General features: G+C 47.5%; 1 protein-coding gene across 1 annotated transcript in view; it reads left to right on the top strand.

Annotated features, from left to right (window-relative positions):
* Window positions 1-18: 18 nt before the first annotated feature.
* RANBP10 (RAN binding protein 10) overlaps window positions 19-20,775 on the top strand; it is a 66,454-nt gene continuing 45,697 nt past the window's right edge. Inside the window, exons 1-2 of the mRNA XM_082677557.1 lie at window positions 19-277; window positions 1,061-1,172. Of these exons, the coding sequence (XP_082533683.1) occupies window positions 43-277; window positions 1,061-1,172 (347 nt within the window). The 5' untranslated portion in view covers window positions 19-42. The remainder of the gene's footprint in view (window positions 278-1,060; window positions 1,173-20,775) is intronic.

Genomic DNA, 20,775 nt, shown 5'->3' with positions numbered 1-20,775 from the left:
CTTTTCCCCGCCCCCAGTGACACAATAGCAGCTCCCTCCAAGATGGCGGCGGCGACGGCGGAGCTGGGAGCTGGGAACCTGCAGGTTGGAGACTCCTCCGGCGGGGGCACTGGATGCGGGCTGCCGTCCCCAGGGGAGCAGGAACTGAGCCGGCGCCTGCAGCGCCTGTATCCCGCGGTCAACCAGCACGAGACGCCGCTGCCGCGTTCCTGGAGCCCCAAGGACAAGTACAACTACATCGGCCTCTCCCAGGGCAACCTTCGCGTCCACTACAAAGGTATTGGCCTGTTTGGTCGCAGGGGGAGAAGGCCAGAGCGTCTGCGGGGTGGGTGTGCTGCCCAGCCCGTGCTCCATCACGTCCCTTACCCAGCTCGAGTGCTCCGGCTTGGGCCTTAGTTCCTGCGGGGTGTCTAGGGTGGTGGGGCTGACCAGGCCAAGGATTGACTGCCTAGTCTGCTCTGCCCTGAGACATCTGATGTCAGGAGAACCGCAGCAGGTGTCCAAACCCAGTGCTGGGCTGGACATTCTTCTCAGGGCCTTCCTGCTTGTTTTGGGGTACCTCCGACTCGAGCTAGGCCCTTCACCACTGCTTAGTTTCATAAGTGTCTGAAGAAAGGGGTGGTCACATCCCCTCCATTAGCCAGAGGCCCATGAGCTTGCTCACCTGCCAGACATCCCAGACAAGGCCTAGGGTTCTGCGCTAAAGTTGTGGGGGCGTCTTCCAGGGCTGCCTCTTCCTCCCCTAGTCTTCCAAGTGGGCTGCCTGTATCTTGGAGAGTCTGCCAGCAGCACTAGGGAATCTCTCACATATGCACCCACATTGCATGTACCCTCCTGTGGTTTGAATGGCAGTGTCTCAGGCAGAGCTGCTATTCTCAGGAGGAGGTGAGCCAAAGGTGGGAGGTTTATGTGTTTGCTCAGTTGTTTTCTAATTATTCCTTGGACTATGCAAGGGCTTCCTCTGGCCATGGAGGGGTGAAGTTGCCATGGAGCAGAGAAGAATGAGGCTTCCATTTGCATTTCCTTCTGCTGAAATTTCTTCCTTGCCCTCTTCTATTAGGTCATGGCAAAAATCACAAAGATGCAGCCTCAGTGCGTGCCACCCACCCCATACCTGCTGCCTGTGGCATTTATTACTTTGAGGTGAAGATTGTCAGCAAAGGAAGAGATGGGTAAGCCCCTCCTGACCACATTCTTTCCCCCAACACTGAACTGTTCCCTGTGGTCAGAGTTTGAGGTCTCCTGGTTGACACCTGTGACTGGTGTGAGCTGCTGAGCTGCATTGGTCTGGGCTGCAAAGGGTTGAATAGCGGATACCTCTGTTACCTGGCTGTGGGCATGGCCTGGTCTAAGCAGCAGCTTTTGATGACAAATAGGTACATTTTATAGAGGAGGGGCTTCTCTTTAGTGATAGTGTAATGAGATACATCAACAGGTCAGGGAAACAAATAACAAGTTTACATTAACAAATCAGCGTCCAGAATGGAGTTCCCCCACTGTTGTGTGGTGTTTGTGACTTCCCTCCTTTCACACTCTTGCTGTATTCAAGGTTCCTTTTTATCGCATTTAGTCATGGTAGAGGCCCTTGTAGACTTCAAAGGGATAGTAGAGTCTTTGCAGCATTCATCAAAGCTGTGGCAGCCACTGGTCTGTCATCTTAGGGTAAACAGCATGCACATGGTCAGAATCAGATGAGCTTGCTACTCATAAACTTGTTTTTCAGTCCAGGGACTTGAACACCAGTTGGATCAGCTTTAGGAAGGTCCTCATTAAAGTCAGCATTAGGGAGGCTCCCTATTTTAGGGTGATCCAAGCAGATACAGGAAATCAGAGGGGAGATTTTTTCATTTTTCTTCCTTTTCTTCTCCTAGTCTCCCTTTTTTTCTGGCTGTTGTCACAAAGCAGGTGTTTAAGTTATGAAATAACATAATTTTAGCTGCTTTGGAAAGGTTTTCCTCATCAGACCTTAGGTCTGGTGTGGGTAGTTTGTGAACCCCACCAGCGACCTTCCTTCCAACCCTGATGTGTGTTCTTGAGCATTCAGAATACTTCCTCTCTCCTAGGGACTGTTCCTCTTGTGGTACATGCAAAATGCCTGGCCAAGGGGCTCTGCTGGGGGCAATACTGCTGGAATTGGAGCTTTGCCTGCTTCTTCAGTGAAGTTGTAACATCTGTGCCGGGCAGGGCTCTGTGGTTGTGGGTAGGTCATGGGGCTTTGATCTCCTTGTCTGTACTCTGGGGAGCTAGGCCAGCATCTAAGCTACCTGTAATCCCAGAATTCTATGATTCTGAAATTCTGATTGTGGCAAGCTATTGCATCTTTTACTTTTATCCCCATATAGAGCATTTACCGGTAGGAAGTTTATATTATTGGAGGGCTTTAAATCTTCTATTTTCCCTTTCCACCATCTGATAAAAGCGCATGTATTTAATGTGTTTGAACTAGTGTGAATGAGAACAGCCTCTTAAAACAAAACAAACACTGCAAAAATAGTTACAGTATAGACTGAAATGTTGGTGCTGCAGTCTCATATTGCCAAAGAAATGGAGGGGCATTTCCTAAACTTGTAGGGAAGAAAATGGATTACTTTCTCCAGAGTCCTTAATCGTAGATAACAGCGAGCTAATAAAAGACAAGAACAGTTTTTGAGAAGGTCTCTACATTTCAGTTTAAATGTGGAGACCTGGGTTCCTTCACCTGGCTTTTAACATTTCAGTTATAAGTGGATCTTGCTGGAAAAGGCCCTGTATCTTGTTAGATTGCCTTACTATAGGTATTGCCTGCAAATCCAAAGAAAGTTGAGCATCTTTTCCCAACTTTCCCAGCATTTTTACATGAGGTAAATATAGCTGTTAAGCTGACCTGGAAATCTCAGTTTTAGAAAGGTCCCAGGTCATGTATGCTTGTGTTGGCCTGCTTCAGTTGGCCACTGTCAGAGGAAAGGTGTGTGAATGTCACCTATGGCCTCTTTATGTAATCCCTGAAAGCCTTCCCATGTGGCTAAGATATAGCCAGATGGACCAGGTGTGGTTTTCAGGAGGCCAAGGGCAGTTCCAGGGCAGACAGTGATCAGCTTGTTTCCTGTTTCCCGTCAGTGTTGAAGGTGTTTGGTCCATGACCCAGGTGTTAACCGGTTATGTAGCTTTCCTGTATTATTTAGTTCCGTCCTCATGGCATCTCTGGAAAGTGGCTGGAGCAGATGATGATGTACCTGTTTTGTGGGTGAGCCCTGAGCCCCTGGGATGTTTGGTGACCTGCCCTGGCTGTGGGGCTTAGGGTGCAGTGGAGTAGCCTAACTTGTCAGATGCCCTCACCTGATCCCAGACACGTGTGTCCACGCTGCTGCTGCCTTTCCCTTTTGCATTCCTTCCCTGGGTAGAGTGAGGGAATGTCCAGTTGGATTCTTAGGGGATCACAGTGTTCTTAGGGGACAGAGCTGAAAGGTGCTTAGTGCTGAGTGGGCCCAGACTGACTTACGTGCTCTGCACTGGGCTTGACTGACTTACCATCCCATTGAATCTGTAAACTTGTTTTTCTGTAGATTTGAGTACAGGCTTCCTTTGTAAAAGGTGTTTATGAACCCAGTTGTCAGTGTCATTGTTTTCCCTAAAGGCCTTTGTTCTGACGATGTCTTTTGTAGCAGAACACACTAAGCTTGTCTAATTAGAAAGGTTTCATTTCAAGGGTTATACTGATTCATACCTTCTGTGTGCCAGGTGCATGCTAGGTACAGGGAGAACAACAGTAAAGCCTGCACAGGCCAGCCTTATCCTCAGAGAGCCTCTGGCCTATTCTGTAGCGAGTCCACTGAAAGGCTCTCTACAAGAGGAGGCAGAGCCTGGGTATGGTTTTGAGGGATGAGTAGGAGTTTCTCAGCAGGTGAGGCCTGTTGGGCCTAAAATGAGCCTGGTTGGTAACTGGCTTGACACCTGGGTGCTGGGCTTTCTGGGCACTCCTCAAATATAAGGGAGAGCTGGAGAAGGAGGGGTTATGTTTGAGCTAAGAGCAAGGCTTAGACTGATGGGCTTCAGCTGCATTTGCCGAGTCACCAGAGCTGGGAACCCCAGGAGCAGATCTGGTGGGGTGAGGAGACATCAGAGCCCTGCCACTGGTGCCAGGAGATAAGGGCATCTGGGTTGATCTTGTTAGGAAGCCAAGGAGGCCTTGAAACTGAGGGTCCCTGGGGAAATGACATGCTCAGGCAGAGTTCATGGACCTTTGGGTGTCTCCAGCTCTTAGTGATGACACATGGAGGGTGTGGCTGACTAGGCTGACAGATGCTCCAGTGTGACCCTCAAAATAGACTGTAACATCATCCCAGCAGCACCGGCGGTGGTGGCCTCCTGACATGTGATGAGTGGCTCTACCCAAGAACAGCAAGCCTGGGCTAGAGCACTGGATGGAGCTGCAGGGGTGGGATGCGGGCGCTCTCCTCTCCTCTGCATCTGGTGCTCAGGCCCAGGCCCTGTGGCCCTTTGGCCACAGCCAGCCTGCCTTTCCTTTCACTTGCAGCCAGCTTCCTTTGGCCAGGCAGTAATGTGCTCATCCATTAATTCTCCACATGACAGCGAGGCACCCATTGTTTTGTCCCAGGCCCAGACCTGGGCCCCAGGAGCACAGGCCTGAGGCCTATCTAGAGAGGAGGCAGATAGGCCTGTGCACATGACCTCACAGGCTGGTGTAGGAAAAGCCCATCCATGGTGTGTGCTGTACCCAAGGGTGGCCCAGAGGTTGGACTTCCTCCTGTACCTGAGAGTCTGGGGAAAGCTTCATATAAGAGGTGATGATGCTGAATCTGGAAGGGTAGGTTGGAGGGTTCCAGATGGACAAAGTGAGAAGCGACGCTCTAGACGAAAGGAACAGTGCATCAAAGACGTGGAAGACAGAGCATGAGTTAGGCAGGGGCCAGGTCAGAAATACCTTATGTGCTTTGTCCAGAGAGCTTGGGCTTATCCTGAGGGCAGTAGCGATATACGAGGACTTTGGATCTGCCTGCACTTTTGTTATTTATTTATTTATTTACTTGGCTGCTTGGGGTCTCAGTTGGGGCATGCGGGATTAGTTGTGGCGTGTGAGATCCAGTTCCCTGACCAGGGATCGAACCCAGGCCCCCTGCTTTGGGAGCACGGAGTCTCAACCACTGGACCACCAGGGAAGTCCCCTGCCTGCACTTTTGAGAATGGATAGGGGAGAAGAAACTCTGCTGGTTTGGTTCAGCCAGGCCCCTCTGGCTGAGATTCCTGTCCAGTGCAGGCCAGTGGCTTTATTTTTATTTTATTTTTAAGAATTATTTATTTATTTATTCATTCATTCATTGGCTGCATTGGGTCTTCGTTGCTGCGTGTGGACTTTCTCTAGTTGCGGTGAGCAGGGGCTACTCTTTGTTGTCTCTTGTTGCAGAGCACGGGCTCTAGGCGCGTGGGCTTCAGTAGTTGTGGCTCGCGAGCTCTAGAGCGCAGGCTCAGTAGTTGTGGCACACGGGCTTCGTTGCTCCGCGGCATGTGGGATCTTCCCGGACCAGGGCTCGAACCCGTGTCCTCTTCATTGGCAGGCGGATTCTTAGCCACTGTGCCACCATGGAAGCCCTGGGCCAATGACTTTAGGTCCTTGACTCTGGGCATGGCTTTCCTATAGCAGTTGTCTCTTCTCTCTCTTGGTTGGCCTTTCTCCTATATGGTGGGATGCATAGGCAGGATGTTGAAGACTGGTAGCCAGAGTGGCTTCTCGGAGGTGAAAGGCCTCTGTGTGTGGCTGGTATTCTTTGGTACTCTGGTTTTGTTAAGTCCCATTTGAAAGACAACATTGTCCATGATTTTTCATGGAGACTCAGAGATCCACTCACCCAGTTAAGATCTTACCTGCCATGTTTCTGGTTTGCAGAGCTACTTGAGCACAGGCCCTCCAGTCTAGAGACAGCTTGTGGCTGGCCTCTCACCCTGGGAACCCCACTCCAGTCTCTGTGCATTGTACAGTGCTGTTGAGAAATTTGGTGCTCATCTGTGGACCTGGAGAAGGCCTGTCCTGCCAGCTCTGAGAAGTAGGTACTGTCTTTGCCCAAGGCAGGTACAAACAGTGATCATGCCCTGTTCTCACCGACATCCCCCCAGTGCTCATGGCCTCAGCAGATGCTGAGCTTTGGGCTGCATCTCTCCCTAGTAACACATTGCACTGTTTCTGGAGATGTGGTGTATTGGGGCTCTGGAGCAGCTTGGAGTGTTGTATTGCTTACCTATATTGGGGGTTAAAGCCCAGGTCTAGTTGGGTGGGTGTACTGAGGTGCAGCTCTGGCCTAGAGTGAGAGGACTGGAGTCCACATAGCATCCTCTTTTCTGGTAAGATCTGTTCCTGCCCTGAGCACATCTGGGCTTCCCTGAGACCTCCCTGCCCACTGTATGTCACCACCCAGGCTCCAACTTCGAGGTGAGAGTGAGGAGTATGGCTTCTTTCTTCATAAATGGGGACTTCCTTGGTCAAGGATCAGCCTCTAGAGAAATTCCTAAAATTCACTTCACATCTACCCCTCCACCACCCCACCCCCATTATTTTTTGTTCTCGGGAATGTTTGGTCTTTTCTTTTCTTTTTGGGGGCCACACCGTGCAGCTTGCGGAATCTTAGTTCCCTGACCAGAGATCAAACCCGGGCCCCCTGCAGTGGAAGCGCAGAGTCCTAACCACCGGACCACCAGGGAATTCCCTGGTCTTTTCCCTAGATGAGTCACCAGGTAAGGGAGATTCCCTGTTAGAGGGGGAGCAGGGAGCTCATCAGAGTGGAGCACAGGAGGCTGGTCTCAGCAGCTCTGCATGGCAGGCACTGTGTGCCATCCTATTCTGGGACCATTGGGAGGGAATCAAGGGCCCAGAGTGGGTGGTCAGAGGTTAGAAGGAAGGGACTGATCACTAGGAGAGGGGTGGATAACACCGTGTCAGAATGTGCAAGGATGTTCCTCTGCCTCCCTAGAAATTTTGTTTAAAATCCACATAAAATGTCTTTCTAGCTCTAGGATCCTTGGTGTTCTGTTGTAATTGAATTGTGAGGTTGTGACTCTTGCTAGAAATGAGACAAGGGGACTTGGTGCTGGAACAGGGCCCAGCCCCCTGCCATGAAGGGGCCAGTGAAAGATGCTCTGGACTGTGTAGGGAAGCGGGGGAGGGGTAAGTCTTAGCATTCCTTGTACACTCTCTTCCTCTCCTACCTCTTGGACCTTAGAGATGGCCTGGGATTCAGGGAAGTTTAGGTTATGGATGACAAGTGTCAAGGCTCAAATAACCCCATTGTCCACTCAGCTTGCATGGCAAATGTTACAGATTGATAGTGGCATTCGTTCTTGTCCAGACAGAGCCCCAGATGTTTTCCCACTGCACAATGCACCAGGCAGCTGCTATCTTTTGGTCAGAGTTGCATCATGAGACAAAACCTACTTACTGGTCCTCAGGGCAGAGACAATTTAAGATGAGAAGAGGTGGAGAGAGGAGAAGGGCAGTTGTGCCCAGATGGTCCAAGGGTTCCGCTTGTCTCTTCTAGAGGACATTGCTGAGGCAGAGCTGAACCAAGAGGAAAGAAGTAGAGGGGATGGTTTGCTGAGGAGAACTGGTTATAACCTGGTCTACAAAACCATGTGTCTGAAATTGGCATGGGCTATTTTATAGAATGCTCTCTTTTAATATCAACTGTTATGCGAGGAGTTTATTGGTAGTTACATTTGCCTTGCCTTTTTTTTTTTTTTAATAAATTTATTTTTTTATTTTTAGCTGTGTTGGGTCTTCGTTTCTGTGCGAGGGCTTTCTCTAGTTGCTGCGAGCGGGGGCCACTCTTCATTGCGGTGCGCGGGCCTCTCACTATCGTGGCCTCTCTTGTTGCAGAGCACAGGCTCCGGATGCGCAGGCTCAGCAGCCATGGCTCACGGGCCCAGCCGCTCCATGGCATGTGGGATCTTCCCAGACCAGGGCTCGAACCCGTGTCCCCTACAATGGCAGGCAGATTCTCAACCACTGCGCCACCAGGGAAGCCCAGCCTTGCCTTTTTTTTTTTAACCAAAATGTATTTTTATTTTACCTATAATTTTCTTTTAAACTGTAAAGGAATACATTCGCTCTTGTAACACCTGACATGGTGTACATTTTAAAAATATCAATAGATAGGAGAAGGGACAGAGAGATGCAGGTTTAAACAAATCCAGGTTATTGCCATTATGTATGTTATATCATTTGAGACTAGTGCAGAAAACAGAAACGATTCCAGATATTTTAAGTAGGAAGGGGTTTATTACATGGAATTTGATGCTTTCAAAATCATTAGGACTTAGTTATGTAATGGTAGGTTACTTGAATAAGACCCCGTGCTGAGAATAATGAAAGATGCTAAGTTACAAACCAGCAAACTCAAGGCCAGTTTCTGGATGAACACCTGTAACTAGAGAACACCTGTAACTAATTAAGGGTAATATCTGAGTACCTAAGAGCATTTGCTGTGTCCACACTGAGCTCTGCTCCAGCTTTATAATTACACAGGGCCAGAGAGGTTAGGGTCCAAAGCTTACGGGATGTGGGGTCTGGTGGGAACCCTCTCACATTCAGGTGGGGTGCCAGTTGGTTATACCCTCTAGTTAAGGGCAGTGTCTTTGGTTTTGGAATGTGGTAAGCTCTGGAAATTTTCAAGGCTTGGTACCTGAGTTTCCCAGGAGATTCTTTAGGGAAGGAGCCAGAATGCAGGGTTGTGAATAACCTGCCTAGGGCCACCCATGGGGGCTGTTCCTCCCCTTCCTGTCTTGTGGACTCTCTGGGTGTTTTGATGGTGCTGGTGGTAGTGTATGCATGAGTGTCTCCAGACACACATTCAGAACCACCTTCCTCTCTGCAAGCATATCCTGTCTCATGGTCCCTTTGCCTTCAGGCTTGCTCTTTCTTGGATGGTACCGGGTTGGGTCCGTTCATCTAATACCCTTCCTCTCAGTGGGGGGGCCTGCACAGAATTGGGCTCAGTGCGTGACTGGGTGGCTTCCTGGTAGAGGGGCAGGGTTGGGGTGCGGCTGCTAGAGGAGCAGCTTGTACACAGTAGCTGGTGTCATGAAGGACTGTGGCTTTAAGCAGGCCCGTCAGACCAGGAAGTAAAATCCCCAGCATCAAATATTAGCCCTCGTTTCAGACCTAAATGTCAGTTGGTGTTTCTCCTGAAATGTCTCGCAGGGACCGTTTTGTAACCACGACCTCAGAGATCCCCTCTGTTGTGGAGGCTGTTGATTTCTTATCTGGGGCAGGTTCTGACAGAGACAAGATTGCCAGCCTTGCGAGCTGCGGCTTACGTGTTAGATGTTAAGAGGAAACTGTCCGATGAGATTCCAGTAGCTCCTTGGGGGGTCTGAGGCAGGGGACGGGGCAGTGGTGACTGGCCCTTTGACCTGAGAGGCTTGACGGCAGAGCTTACCTTCCTGCAGCCCCCGAGAGCCATCTCAGCCCTGAGGCTGAGGAGCTTGTCTCTTCTCTCCTCTTTGTCACTTCCTACCAGAGCTCTGTGGGCCTGGAGACATTCAATTGATGGAACTTAAATTAAAAATGTTCAGGCAATTCCCTGGTGGTCCAGTGGTTAGGACTTGGCACTTTCACTGCCAGGGCCCTAGTTGGATCCCTGGTTGGGGAACTAAGATCCCGCAAGCCTTGTGGCACAGCCAAAAAAAAAAAAGTTCAGGTCCCATAATCATTGGCAACATTTGTTAAAAGTGTCTATGGGCTTGCCAGTCCATAAAATCCACCTTCTCTCTAATGAGAAATGGATGAAAAGTAAAAAGAGTTAGTTCTGTGTTCTTCACTCTTGTCATCTGCTGTGTGCTTATGGTGAGGGACTTCTTTCTTCTGGCCCTGACCTGAGGTCAGGATACTCCGATGCTTTCCACTGAGCTCTGCCAAGCCCTACTTGTCTTGTCCGGAAAAGCCAGATGAGGCTAATGCTGGCCTGCAGGGCCATAGGAGTGTTTTTGGTGACACTGTGTGTGTGTGTGTGTGTGTGTGTGTGTGTGTGTGTGCGCGTGTATGTATGGTAAAATAAATATAAAACGTACCATTTTAGCCATTTATAAAAAATAAATTTATTTATTTTTGGCTGCGTTGGATCTCTGTTGCTGTGTGCGGGCTTTCTCTAGTTGTGGTGAGCGGGGGCTACTCTTCGTTGCGGTGCGCAGGCTTCTAATTGCGGTGGCTTCTCTTGCTGCGGAGCACGGGCTCTAGGTGCGAGGGCTTCAGTAGTTGTGGCACGTGGGCTTAGTTGCTCTGTGGCACGTGGGATCTTCCTGGACCAGGGATTGAACCCGTGTCCCCTGCACTGGCAGGCAGATTCTTAACCACTGCGCCGCCAGGGAAGGTGACCATCTTTTCAGTTCTTTTGAGTGTACACTTAAAAATTGCTTGATTAGCATTCCATGGCGGTCCAGTGGTTGGGGCTCTGTGCTTCCACTGCAGGAGGCCCGGGTTAGATCCCTGTTCAGGGAACTAGGATCCAGAAGCCCCGTGGTATGACCAAAAAAAAAAAAGAATTGCTTGATTGTTCCATGTTTAACTTTTTGAGGAATCACCAAACGATTTTCCAAAGCAGCTATACAATTTTATATCCCCACCAGCAATGTGTGACGTTTCTAATTTCTCTACATCCTCACCAACAACTTATTTCCTTTTTTCTTCCTCCCTCCCTTCCTCATCCTAGGTGTGAATTAGTATCTCATTTTGGTTTTGGTTTGCAGTTCCTAATGACTAGTAACGTTGAGCATCTTTTCATGTATTTATTGGCCATTTTTATATCTTCTTTGGCGATACAAATGTCTATTCAAGTCCTTTGGCTATTTTATAATTGAGTTGTTTGTCTTTTTTTTGTTGACTTGTAGGAATTCTATATATATTTTGAATAGTAGATCCTTATAGGATATATGAATTGGAAATATGTTCTCCCATTCTCTAGGTTGTTTTTTCACTTTTTTTTTTTTTTTTTTTGCCTCACTGGGCAGCTTGTGGATTCTCAGTTCCCTGACCAGGGATCAAACCCGTGCCCCCTGCGGTGGGAGTGTGGAGTCCTAACCACTGTACCACCAGGGAATTCCCTCTTTTCGCTTTCTTGATAATGACCTTTGATGCATAAAAGTTTTAATTTTGATGAAGTCCAGTTCATCTATTTTTTTCTTTTGGTGCTCATGCTTTTGGTATCATATCTAGGAATCCATGGCCTAAACCAAGGTCATGAATCTTTTCCTCTATGTTATCTTCTAAGAGTTTTATGGTTTTAGCTCTTGTATTATGATCATTGATCCGTTTTGAGTTAATTTTTATATAAGGTATGAAGTAGAAATCCAGTTGTCCCAGCACCAATTGTTGAAGAGACTATTCTTTCCCCATTGAATGGACTTAGCATCCTTGTTGAAAGTAATTCAGCTGTATAAATTTATTTCTGGACTTTTACTTCTATTCTAATAGTCTATATGTCTACCTATGCCAGTACCACACTGTTTTGATTACTGTAGTTTTATAGTAAGTTTTGAAATTGGGAAGTATGAATCCTTTAACTTTGTTCTTTCTTCAAGATTGTTTTAGCTACTTGGGATCCCTTGCAAGTCCATATGGATTTTGAGGACTGACTTTTCCATTTCTACAAAAAAGACTGTTGGAATTTTTGTAGGGATTGTGTTGAATCTGTAAATCAATTTAGAGTATATTAACAATACTCTCCATCTTAATAATATTAAGCTTTCCAGTCCATGAACATGGGATGTCTTTCCATTTATTTTTGTCTTCTTTAATTTCTTTTAGCAATGTTTTATAATTTTTTGTATACAAACCTTTTATCTTCTTGGTTAAATTTATTCCTAAGGGTTTTTCTTGTTTGTTTCTTTGTTTGTTTTGATGCTGTTGTAAATGGAATTGTTTTCTTAATTTTCTCCTTCGATTGTTCAGTGTTAGTATATTGAAACTGCTTCTTGTGTGTTGATTTTGCATCCTGCGACTTTGCTATTTATTAGGTCTAGTAAGCTTTCTGTGTATTGTTTGGGACTTTCTATATATAGGATTATCTAGATATAGGATCATGTCATCTGCAAATAGAGATAGTTTTACTTATTCCTTTCCAATTTTTATGCTTTTTATTTCTTTTTCTTGTCTAATCGGTCTGAGTAGAACTTCCAGTACAGTGTTGAATAGCAGTGGTGAAAGGTGGACATCCTTGTATTGTTCCTCATCTTAGGGTAAAAGCTTTCAGTCTTTCACCATTGGGTATGTTGGCTGTGAGTTTTTCGTAAATGCCCTTTATCATGTTGAGGAAGTTCCCTTTTGTTCCTAGTTTTCTGAGTGTTTTTATCATGAAGGGATGCTGGATTTTTCAAAAGCTTTTTCTGTCAATTGAGATGATCGTGTGGTTTTCTTTTTCCTTCTTTCTGTTAATGTGGTTTATTATATTGATTGATTTTATTTTTTTCCTTTGGCTGCATTGGGTCTTCATTGCTGTGTGTGGGCTTTCTCTAGTTGCGGTGAGCGGGGGCTACTCTTCGTTGCTGTACGTGGGCTTCTCATTACAGTGGCTTCTCTTGTCGCGTAGCACGGGCTCTAGGCACGCAGGCTTCAGTAGTTGCAGCACGTGGGCTCAGTAGTTGTGGCACGCGGGCCCTAGAGCACAGTGGCTTCAGTAGTTGTGACGCATGGGCTCAGTAGTTGCGATGCGTGGGCTCTAGGGCACGCGGGCTTCAATAGTTGTGGCTTGCGGCCCCTAGAGCACAGGCTCAGTAGTTGTGGCGCATGGGCTTAAGTTGTTCCGCAGCACGTGGGATCTTCTTGGACCAGGGCTCGAACCCACGTCCCCTGCCTTGGCAGGTGGATTCTTTTTTTTTTTTTTTTGCAGTACGTGGGCCTCTCACCAATGTGGCCTCTCCCGCCGCGGAGCACAGGCTCTGGACGCGCAGGCTCAGCGGCCATGGCTCACGGGTCCAGCTGCTCCGCGGCAGGTGGGATCTTCCCAGACCGGGGCACGAACCTGTGTCCCCTGCATCGGCAGGCGGACTCTCAACCACTGCGCCACCAGGGAAGCCCCAGGCGGATTCTTAACCACTGAGCCACCAGGGAAGTGCCTTGATTGATTTTCTTATGTTAAATTGCCCTTGATTTCCTGGCATAAATCTCACTTGGTCGTGATGTTAATCCTTTTAATGATGTTGAATTTGGTTTGCTATAGTTTTGTTGAGGATTTGTGCATCTCTCTTCAGAAGGTATACTGATCTATAATTTCCTTTTCTTTTGATGTCTTCTTGATGGCTTTTTGATTGCTTTTCCAGGGTCTGCCCCATCTTGGTCTTGGAACTGGGTACAACACATTTGCAACAGTACCCAGACATTATTCTGCCAAGAACCGAAGTCTCTAGGCCAGAGCTGGGAAGGTGCTTAGGAGCCCGTTTAGTCCAGTCTCTCTTCTTCTGATAGGGAACCTGAGATGTGGGGTGAAATCAAAGACCCACAGTCCTGAGTTAGACTGCAGTGTCTGAGACCAGGCTTCAGAGTCTGGGATGTTGTCTCTGGAGCCCTGCCGCAAAGTGTCCCTGTCACTTTAAAACTCTTCAGGGGCTTCTCTTCAGGAGGCAGGAAGGGAATGTCAGACTTGTTGCCAAAGAGGGTCCTTGCGTGGAGCGCTCCAAGCTATCTCTGAGGACCAGGTGGGGGATTACAGCAAAGGGGTGGTCTCCTCCCTCCAGGCCTTGCTGTACATCTTCGAAGGGTGTGAGAGTCCAGAGGCCTGCTTTCTAAGGTCCTGTCCTCTGTCTACCCCCAGGCCTGCCTGGGTCATGGGAGACTCTCCAGTGAGTTAGAGCTGTGCTGAGGCTGTGTCACTTCAGCGGGGTCTCCTGAGGGTCTCCTCTGGGTTATGCTTGGGATGTACCAGGAGCCCCACCTCCTCTACTGAGCATGGATTTTGACCATTTCTTGCTGTTTCTGAAGGTGTGCTCTTCTGATGCAGATTCAGCCCTCCTGTCAAGGCTCAGGGAAGTGAGTATACTGAGGAGCTGACCATGAAGACCAGGTCCCTCATTGCGTCTCTCTGGCATTGAAATGTTGCCCTGGGACAATCCAGGGAGAGTCTGATGGGTGAGAGCCAGCAACCTCTTCAGTATGCAGCCATCAGCTGGCTCTTGAAAATGATTTTTCTATGATTATCAAAGTAATTTATGTTAATTGTAGAAGATCTGGAAAACTAAAGAGAAAAAGGAAGAATCTAAGCTGACTGGAACATGCTCGCAACTCTCTGCATGACTGCAGTGGTTTCAGCGGACTGTTGCTTTTGTGGGAGAGTCAGCAGAGGCGGATGGAGGGCAGCATGGACCCCAGAAACGACCAGTCCATTCTCAAGGCTGGTCATTTTCCAGGGCCCTGGTTTGGACCTGCTGCCTCAGGGTGGACCTGGCTGTGTGGTCAGCTGAGGGCCACTGCTGCTGCTGCTGCTCTTCTCTCCTGCTCTCTGGGAGATCCTGACCCAGCCCTCTTCTCTCTGGAGCCTTGACAGAGAGGCGGAGTCACTCTTCTAGCCCATGTTGTGGTTTTTGCGGTGAAGAGTAGAGACTGAGAAGGTAGAGGCCGACTCATGGCCTCTCTGCCATGAGAGCTCGTCTGTTGTCCCTCTACACTTACTGGCTGTTTCACCTCTCTGACAAACGCTATTTTCTATTTTGCTACCATGTTAGAAGAAAGGAGTAAATCAGATGGGTTTACCTTACTTTCAGTCATTTTATGGGGTAAATAACTGTTCCCCCAAGCTTCTCAGATACATCCTGCTACTTGAAAAGAAAGCCCTAGTGGAGATGTGAAGTGTGGGGAACTAAGCTCTGTCTGTGCCTGTCACCAGCTTGGGGAGTGAGAGCCCTTGTTGCGTCCCTCCCAGGAGACCGTGGCAGCCTGTGTCTGTTAGTGTTCCTAGCATTGCCTGACCCATTACCAAGAAGGAAGCAAATGCTCACCTTCTTTCTCCTTGGCAGTCCTATGTAAACAGGCATTTGTTTTTAGATGTCCCAAGATCCAGACCTTCAAGGATGGCCTACTTTCCTTTACCAGATTCCAATACTAGAAGAGCCACCAGTGCATGAACTAGAAGACAGTGGGGTTGTCTACTCCTTTCAGTGGCTGCCCTGAGGGCTGTCTGGATTCATGGCGATAGCTGAGGAAGCAGACTCTGACAGGCCAAGTGATGTGCCCTTGGGCACATGGTGAAGAGGTGATTTGAATCTGGGTTTGTCCGATATATTTGCTCTGATACAGGTATGTTTCCTGTTCAGCTGTTTGTGCACAGTGTAAAGGCTTGGAGCAGAGCTGGAGCAAGGCTGCTACTGACAGGCACTTAGGCTCCAAACTTTCCAAGTACGTCTCAGAATTGCCCTTTCTTTGGTAACTGGTTGTGTTGGGATGTGTCCTGGGCAGCTCCTCCCCCACCCAGTAAGTTCACCGTATTCTAAAGAACACTTGGCTCTCTCCACATCTTGCCATCCCACTATTTCTTTCCTTGTCCAGCCTTGTCATCTTCCACTGGGATGATTTTGGTAGCCTCTAGTTTTGCTTCTTCAATCCATTTTTCAAATATCAGATGTTTGATCAGTTGCGCCCTTTCTTAAACCCTTTCTGCAGCTTCCCAATGACCTCCCATGAAGTTCAAACTCCTTAAGCTAGTATGCAGGCTGTGTGTGAATAGCTTGTTTCCGGCTCCAGCTTTGGCTCTTTTTAGGTCTGCCCAAGCTGTGACCCAGCCACACTGAACTCCTCTCACTTCCTTGACCACGGGGCTGCTTTCTTGCCTCTACGCCTCAGCACATTCTGTTGCTTCTGCGTGGAGCAAGCTCCTTTTTTTTCCCCCTCATCTCCTTTACTAGGTCTTGGCTCAGCCTTCGCTTCTTCTGGGAACCCCCCACTCATTGCACCCTGATTCTCTGGCCCACCCCTGACTTGGCACTGGAAACTGTTCCAGGGCAGGGAATCCACCCTTGTGTCCCCAGCGCAGTACTAGGCACAGAGGATCTTTGTGGAATGGGTGACTACAGAGGCCTCTATGAAGAGACATTTATCACACCTGTTTTTACAACTTTAGCAAGGACCCAACAGCAGCAAACAACCCATTCATTTTCAAGTGCCACCAGAGATCAACGGAGGGGAGGCAGCATCAGGGTGACTTCTTAACGTCATTCTTCCTGCTTCTTAGATCCAAAGGTGAACATACTTGGGTTTGGGTTTTTTTTCCTTATTGTTTTGTCTCATTCATGGCAGCCTATCGGAGAGCTGCGACCACATCAGTCCAGGACCTGGCAAGGCACTACACATGTTACTCATTGGTGATTTTTCTTTTTAATAAATTTATTTATTTATGTATTTATTTTTGGCTGTGTTGGGTCTTCATTGCTGTGGGCGGACTTTCTCTAGTTGCGGCGAGTGGGGGCTCTTCTTCATTGCGGTGGCTTCTCTTGCTGTGGAGCACAGGCTCTAGGCACGTGGGCTTCAGTAGTTGTGGCTCACAGACTCCAGAGCGCAGGCTCAGTAGTTGTGGAGCATAGGCTTAGTTGCTCCGCAGCATGTGGGATCTTCCCGGACCAGGGCTCAAACCCATGTCCTCTGCATTGGCAGGCGGATTCTTAACCACTGCGCCACCAGGAAAGTCCCCTCATTGGTGATTGAGAGGAAACCTCAGGTCTTACCTAGATTTTTTGTGAGTGGATGGAGAAGTGAACTTCCCTTGTGCCTGTTATGTCACTAGGTCTGTTGTTGTAAGTCATTTAATTTCACAGTGCTGAAGTCCAATGTCAGCAAGAGGGGAGAATAGTACTGGGGATGTTGTGGCTGAGTTCAGAGCTCACTTACCTGTCATATAGCTCTGTCATGACCTCATACCACCTAGAAGCTGAGGTTCCCATTGAAATGTGGCTGGGAGAGAGCCTGTGACTTTGGTGATAAAATTCTTTACCAACCTGTGAATGGATGAACCCTAGGCGTTTGTTGAATGTCCATTATTTGCCCAGCACTGCACTTGAGTCTTGCTTTTCCTCTGAGGACTGGAGGCTCCAGCCCATAGCCCCGGCATCCTGAGGTGGGCAGCAGACGCAGCATCTGTTCTCCCCACTGTGGCACGAGACGTAGGGTTGGAGCCTGCAGACTTAGGCTCCATCTATTGTGCTTGTTTGTTTGGGTTGAGGGATTGATGTTTGGGAGATATCAGAACCAAATAAACTCATATTCACATGCTGGGTTTTTGGCCAGAGATGACACCTTGGAAAAGGCAGGTAAAGGTATTATCTCCCTGGACCCTAAATGACCAAGCTTGAAGAGAGGAAAAGACTTTATGTAATAACAAATGTTATAATTGGTGGTAGTGGGCTTGAACCTTTTTTTTTAAAACAGTTGTTCTGATATGTGTTCATTTATTTTATTGTGGTAAAATATAAATAAATAACATAAAATTTACCATTTTAATAATTCTTAAGTGTACAGTTCAGTGGCCTTAAGTACATTAACATTGTTGTACAACCATCACCATCATCTGTCTCCAGAACTTTTTCCATCTTGCCAAACTGAAACTCTGTACCCATTAAACAATAACTCCCTATTCTCCCCTCCCCCTAGACCCTGGCAACCACCATTCTTTGTTTTTATGAATTTTATTTCATTTAGCATAGTGTCCTCAAGGTTCATCCCTGTTGTAGCATTTGTCCGAATTTCTTTCCTTTTTACGGCTGTATAATATTCCATTGTGTGTATATACCATATTCTGTTTATCCACTCATCAATAGAAACTTTCTACCCGTTAAAAAACAAAAATTCAACTGGTGAATTTGAAGATTTAATTGGCTTTATTCAACGGTTCATGAATTGGGCAACATCACATTTAGCAAGTAGAGAGATACTCCTTCCAAGGGGTTGTACAAAATGAAAGGTTTTTATCTGGCAGAAGGAGGGTGGGGCAAGAAAGTTATTAGCAAAAGAAAAGAAAGGATTGTTTTAGGCAGGACATGTTTTGCAGGAAGGGAATGGTGGGGTTTTATCATGCAGATTACCTCAGTAGTGCTAATCAGGAAATTTCAGATTGATTGTTTAAAGGTCACATTCCTGAGAGAGGTTCAAAGTGCAATTAATTTTTTAAAAAATTAATTAATTAATTTATTTTTGGCTGTGTTGGGTCATCGTTGCTGTGTGCGGGCTTTCTCTAGTTGCGGTGAGTGGGGGCTGCTCTTTGTTGCAGTGCATGGGCTTCTCATTGTCCTGGCTTCTCTTGTTGCGGAGCACGGGCTCTAGGTGCACAGGCTTCAGTAGTTGTGGCGCACAGGCTTAGTTGCTACGCGGCATGTGGGAATCTTCCCAGACCAGGGCTCCAACCCATGTCCCCTGCGTTGGCAGGCAGATTCTTAACCACTGCGCCACCAGGGAAACCCTAATTTTTTTTTTTTTTTTTTTTTTTTTTGCGGTACGCGAGCCTCTCACCGTTGCGGCCCCTCCCGCCGCGGAGCACAGGCTCCCGACGCGCAGGCCCAACGGCCACGGCCCACTGGCCCAGCTGCTCCGCGGCTCGCAGGAGCCTCCCGGACCGGGGCACGAACCCGTGTCCCCCGCATCGGCAGGAGGACCCCCAACCACCGCGCCACCAGGGAAGCCCTACTTTTTTTTTTAAATTGGGGTATAGTTGATGTGCAGTGAAGTCTTGGTTTGCTGTCCTAGGGGCAGATAACTCCATTTTGGTCTTGTTATTTCTTTTTAATACACCTTTGGCTGATTGTGAATAAAGCCACTATGAATCTGGGTGTCCAGATACCTGTTAGAATTCTGCTTTCAATTCTTTTGGGTATATGCCCAGAAGTGGAATTGTTGGATCTTATGGTAATTCTGTGTTTGAATTGCCATATAATTAACTGCCATACTGTTTTCCACAGTGGCTGCACCATTAATACACATGGGTTTCAGTTGCTCTACATCCTCACTAATACTTGTTATTTTCTGGTTTTTTGATAATAACCATACTAAAGGGTGTGAAATGGTATCTCATTGTGGTTTTGATGTGTATTTCCTAACAATTAGTGACGCTGAGCATCTTTTCATGTGCTGATTGGCCATGTGTATCTCTTGTTTATTCAAGTCCGTTGCCCATTTTAATAGAGTTGCTTGTTTTTTTTTTGTTGATTGTAAGAGTTCTTTGTATATCCTGGATATTAAACCCTTATCAGGTTTATGATTTGCAAATATTTTTCCCATTTCTTTGGTTGCTTTTCACTGTGTTGACAGTCCTTTGATGCACAAAAGTTAGATGTAGTCCAATTTATTTTTTCTTTTGTTGCCTGTGCTTTGGGTGTCCAAAGAATCCAGGAAATCATTGCCAATTCCAATGTCATAAAGCTTTTCTCCTCTGTTTTCTTCAAAGAGTTTTATAGTTTTAGGTTTTACATTTAGGTCTTTGATCCATTCTGAGTTAATTTTGCATATGGTGTATGGTAAGGGTCTCCAACTTCCTTCTATTTTTGTTGTTTTTTTTAATAAATTTATTTTATTTATTTTTGGTTGCGTTGGGTCTTCGTTGCTGTGCGAGGGCTTTCTCTAGTTGTGGCGAACAGGGGCTACTCTTCGTTGCGGTGCACGGGCTTCTCATTGTGGTGGTTTCTCTTGTTGTGGAGCATGGGCTCTAGGTGCACAGGGTTCAGTAGTTGTGGCCCGTGGGCTCTAGAGCGCAGGGTTAGTAGTTGTGGTGCATGGGCTTAGTTGCTCTGTGGCATGTGGGATCTTCCCGGACTAGGGACCGAACCTGTGTCCCCTGCATTGGCAGGAGGATTCTTAACCACTGTGCCACCAGGGAAGCCCCAACGTCATTCTTTTTTTTTTTCTTTTTTTATGGTATGCGGGCCTCTCACTATTGCGGCCTCTCCCGCTGCGGAGCACAAGCTCCGGACGCGCAGGCTCAGCGGCCATGGCTCACGGGCCCAGCCGCTCCGCGACATGCGGGATCATTCCAGACCGGGGCACGAACCCGTGTCCCCTGCATCGGCAGGCGGACTGTCAACCACTGCGCCACCAGGGAAGCTCCCAACTTCATTCTTTTGCATGTGGATATCCAGTTGTCCCAGCACCAGTTGTATATCTATTTGGATATCCACATGTCCCATTTGTTGAAAAGACTATCACTTTCCCATCGAATCGTCTTGGCATCTTTATTGAAATCAGTTGACCACATATAAGAGAGTTTATTTCTGGGTTCTTAATTTAATTTTATTTATTTATTTATTTTGGTTGCATTAGGTCTTCGTTGCTGTGCGCGGGCTTTCTCTAGTTGGGGCATTCAGGGCCTACTCTTCATTTTGGTGCACAGGCTTCTCATTATGGTGGCTTCTCTTGTTGCAGAACATAGGCTCTAGGCGCCCGGGCTTCAGTAGTTGTGATGCGTGGGCTCAGTAGTTGTGGAGTATGGGCTTAGTTGCTTGCGGCATGTGGGATCTTCCCGGACCAGGGATCGAACCTGTGTCCCCTGAATTGGCAGGCGATTCTTAACTACTACACCACCAGGGAAGTCCCCAACTTTTCTTTTCCCAAATGGATGGCATTGATTTTGTATATTGCTTTGGGTAGTATTGACATCTTAACAATATTGTCTTCCAGTCCGTGAACACAGATGTCTTTCCATTTATTTGTTTCTTTTTACTTATTTATTTAAATATTTTATTTATTTATTTGGCTGTGCTGGGTCTTATTTGCAGCATGTGGGATCTAGTTTCCTGACCAAGGACCGAACCCGGGCCCCCTGCATTGGGAGT

The sequence above is a fragment of the Grampus griseus genome (assembly GCF_964374135.1).
Source record: "Grampus griseus genome assembly, chromosome: 19".
In the NCBI taxonomy this organism is placed as follows: domain Eukaryota; kingdom Metazoa; phylum Chordata; class Mammalia; order Artiodactyla; family Delphinidae; genus Grampus; species Grampus griseus.
The sequence above is the reverse complement of the archived record's forward strand: the minus strand, read 5'-3'. Positions and strand labels throughout refer to the sequence as shown.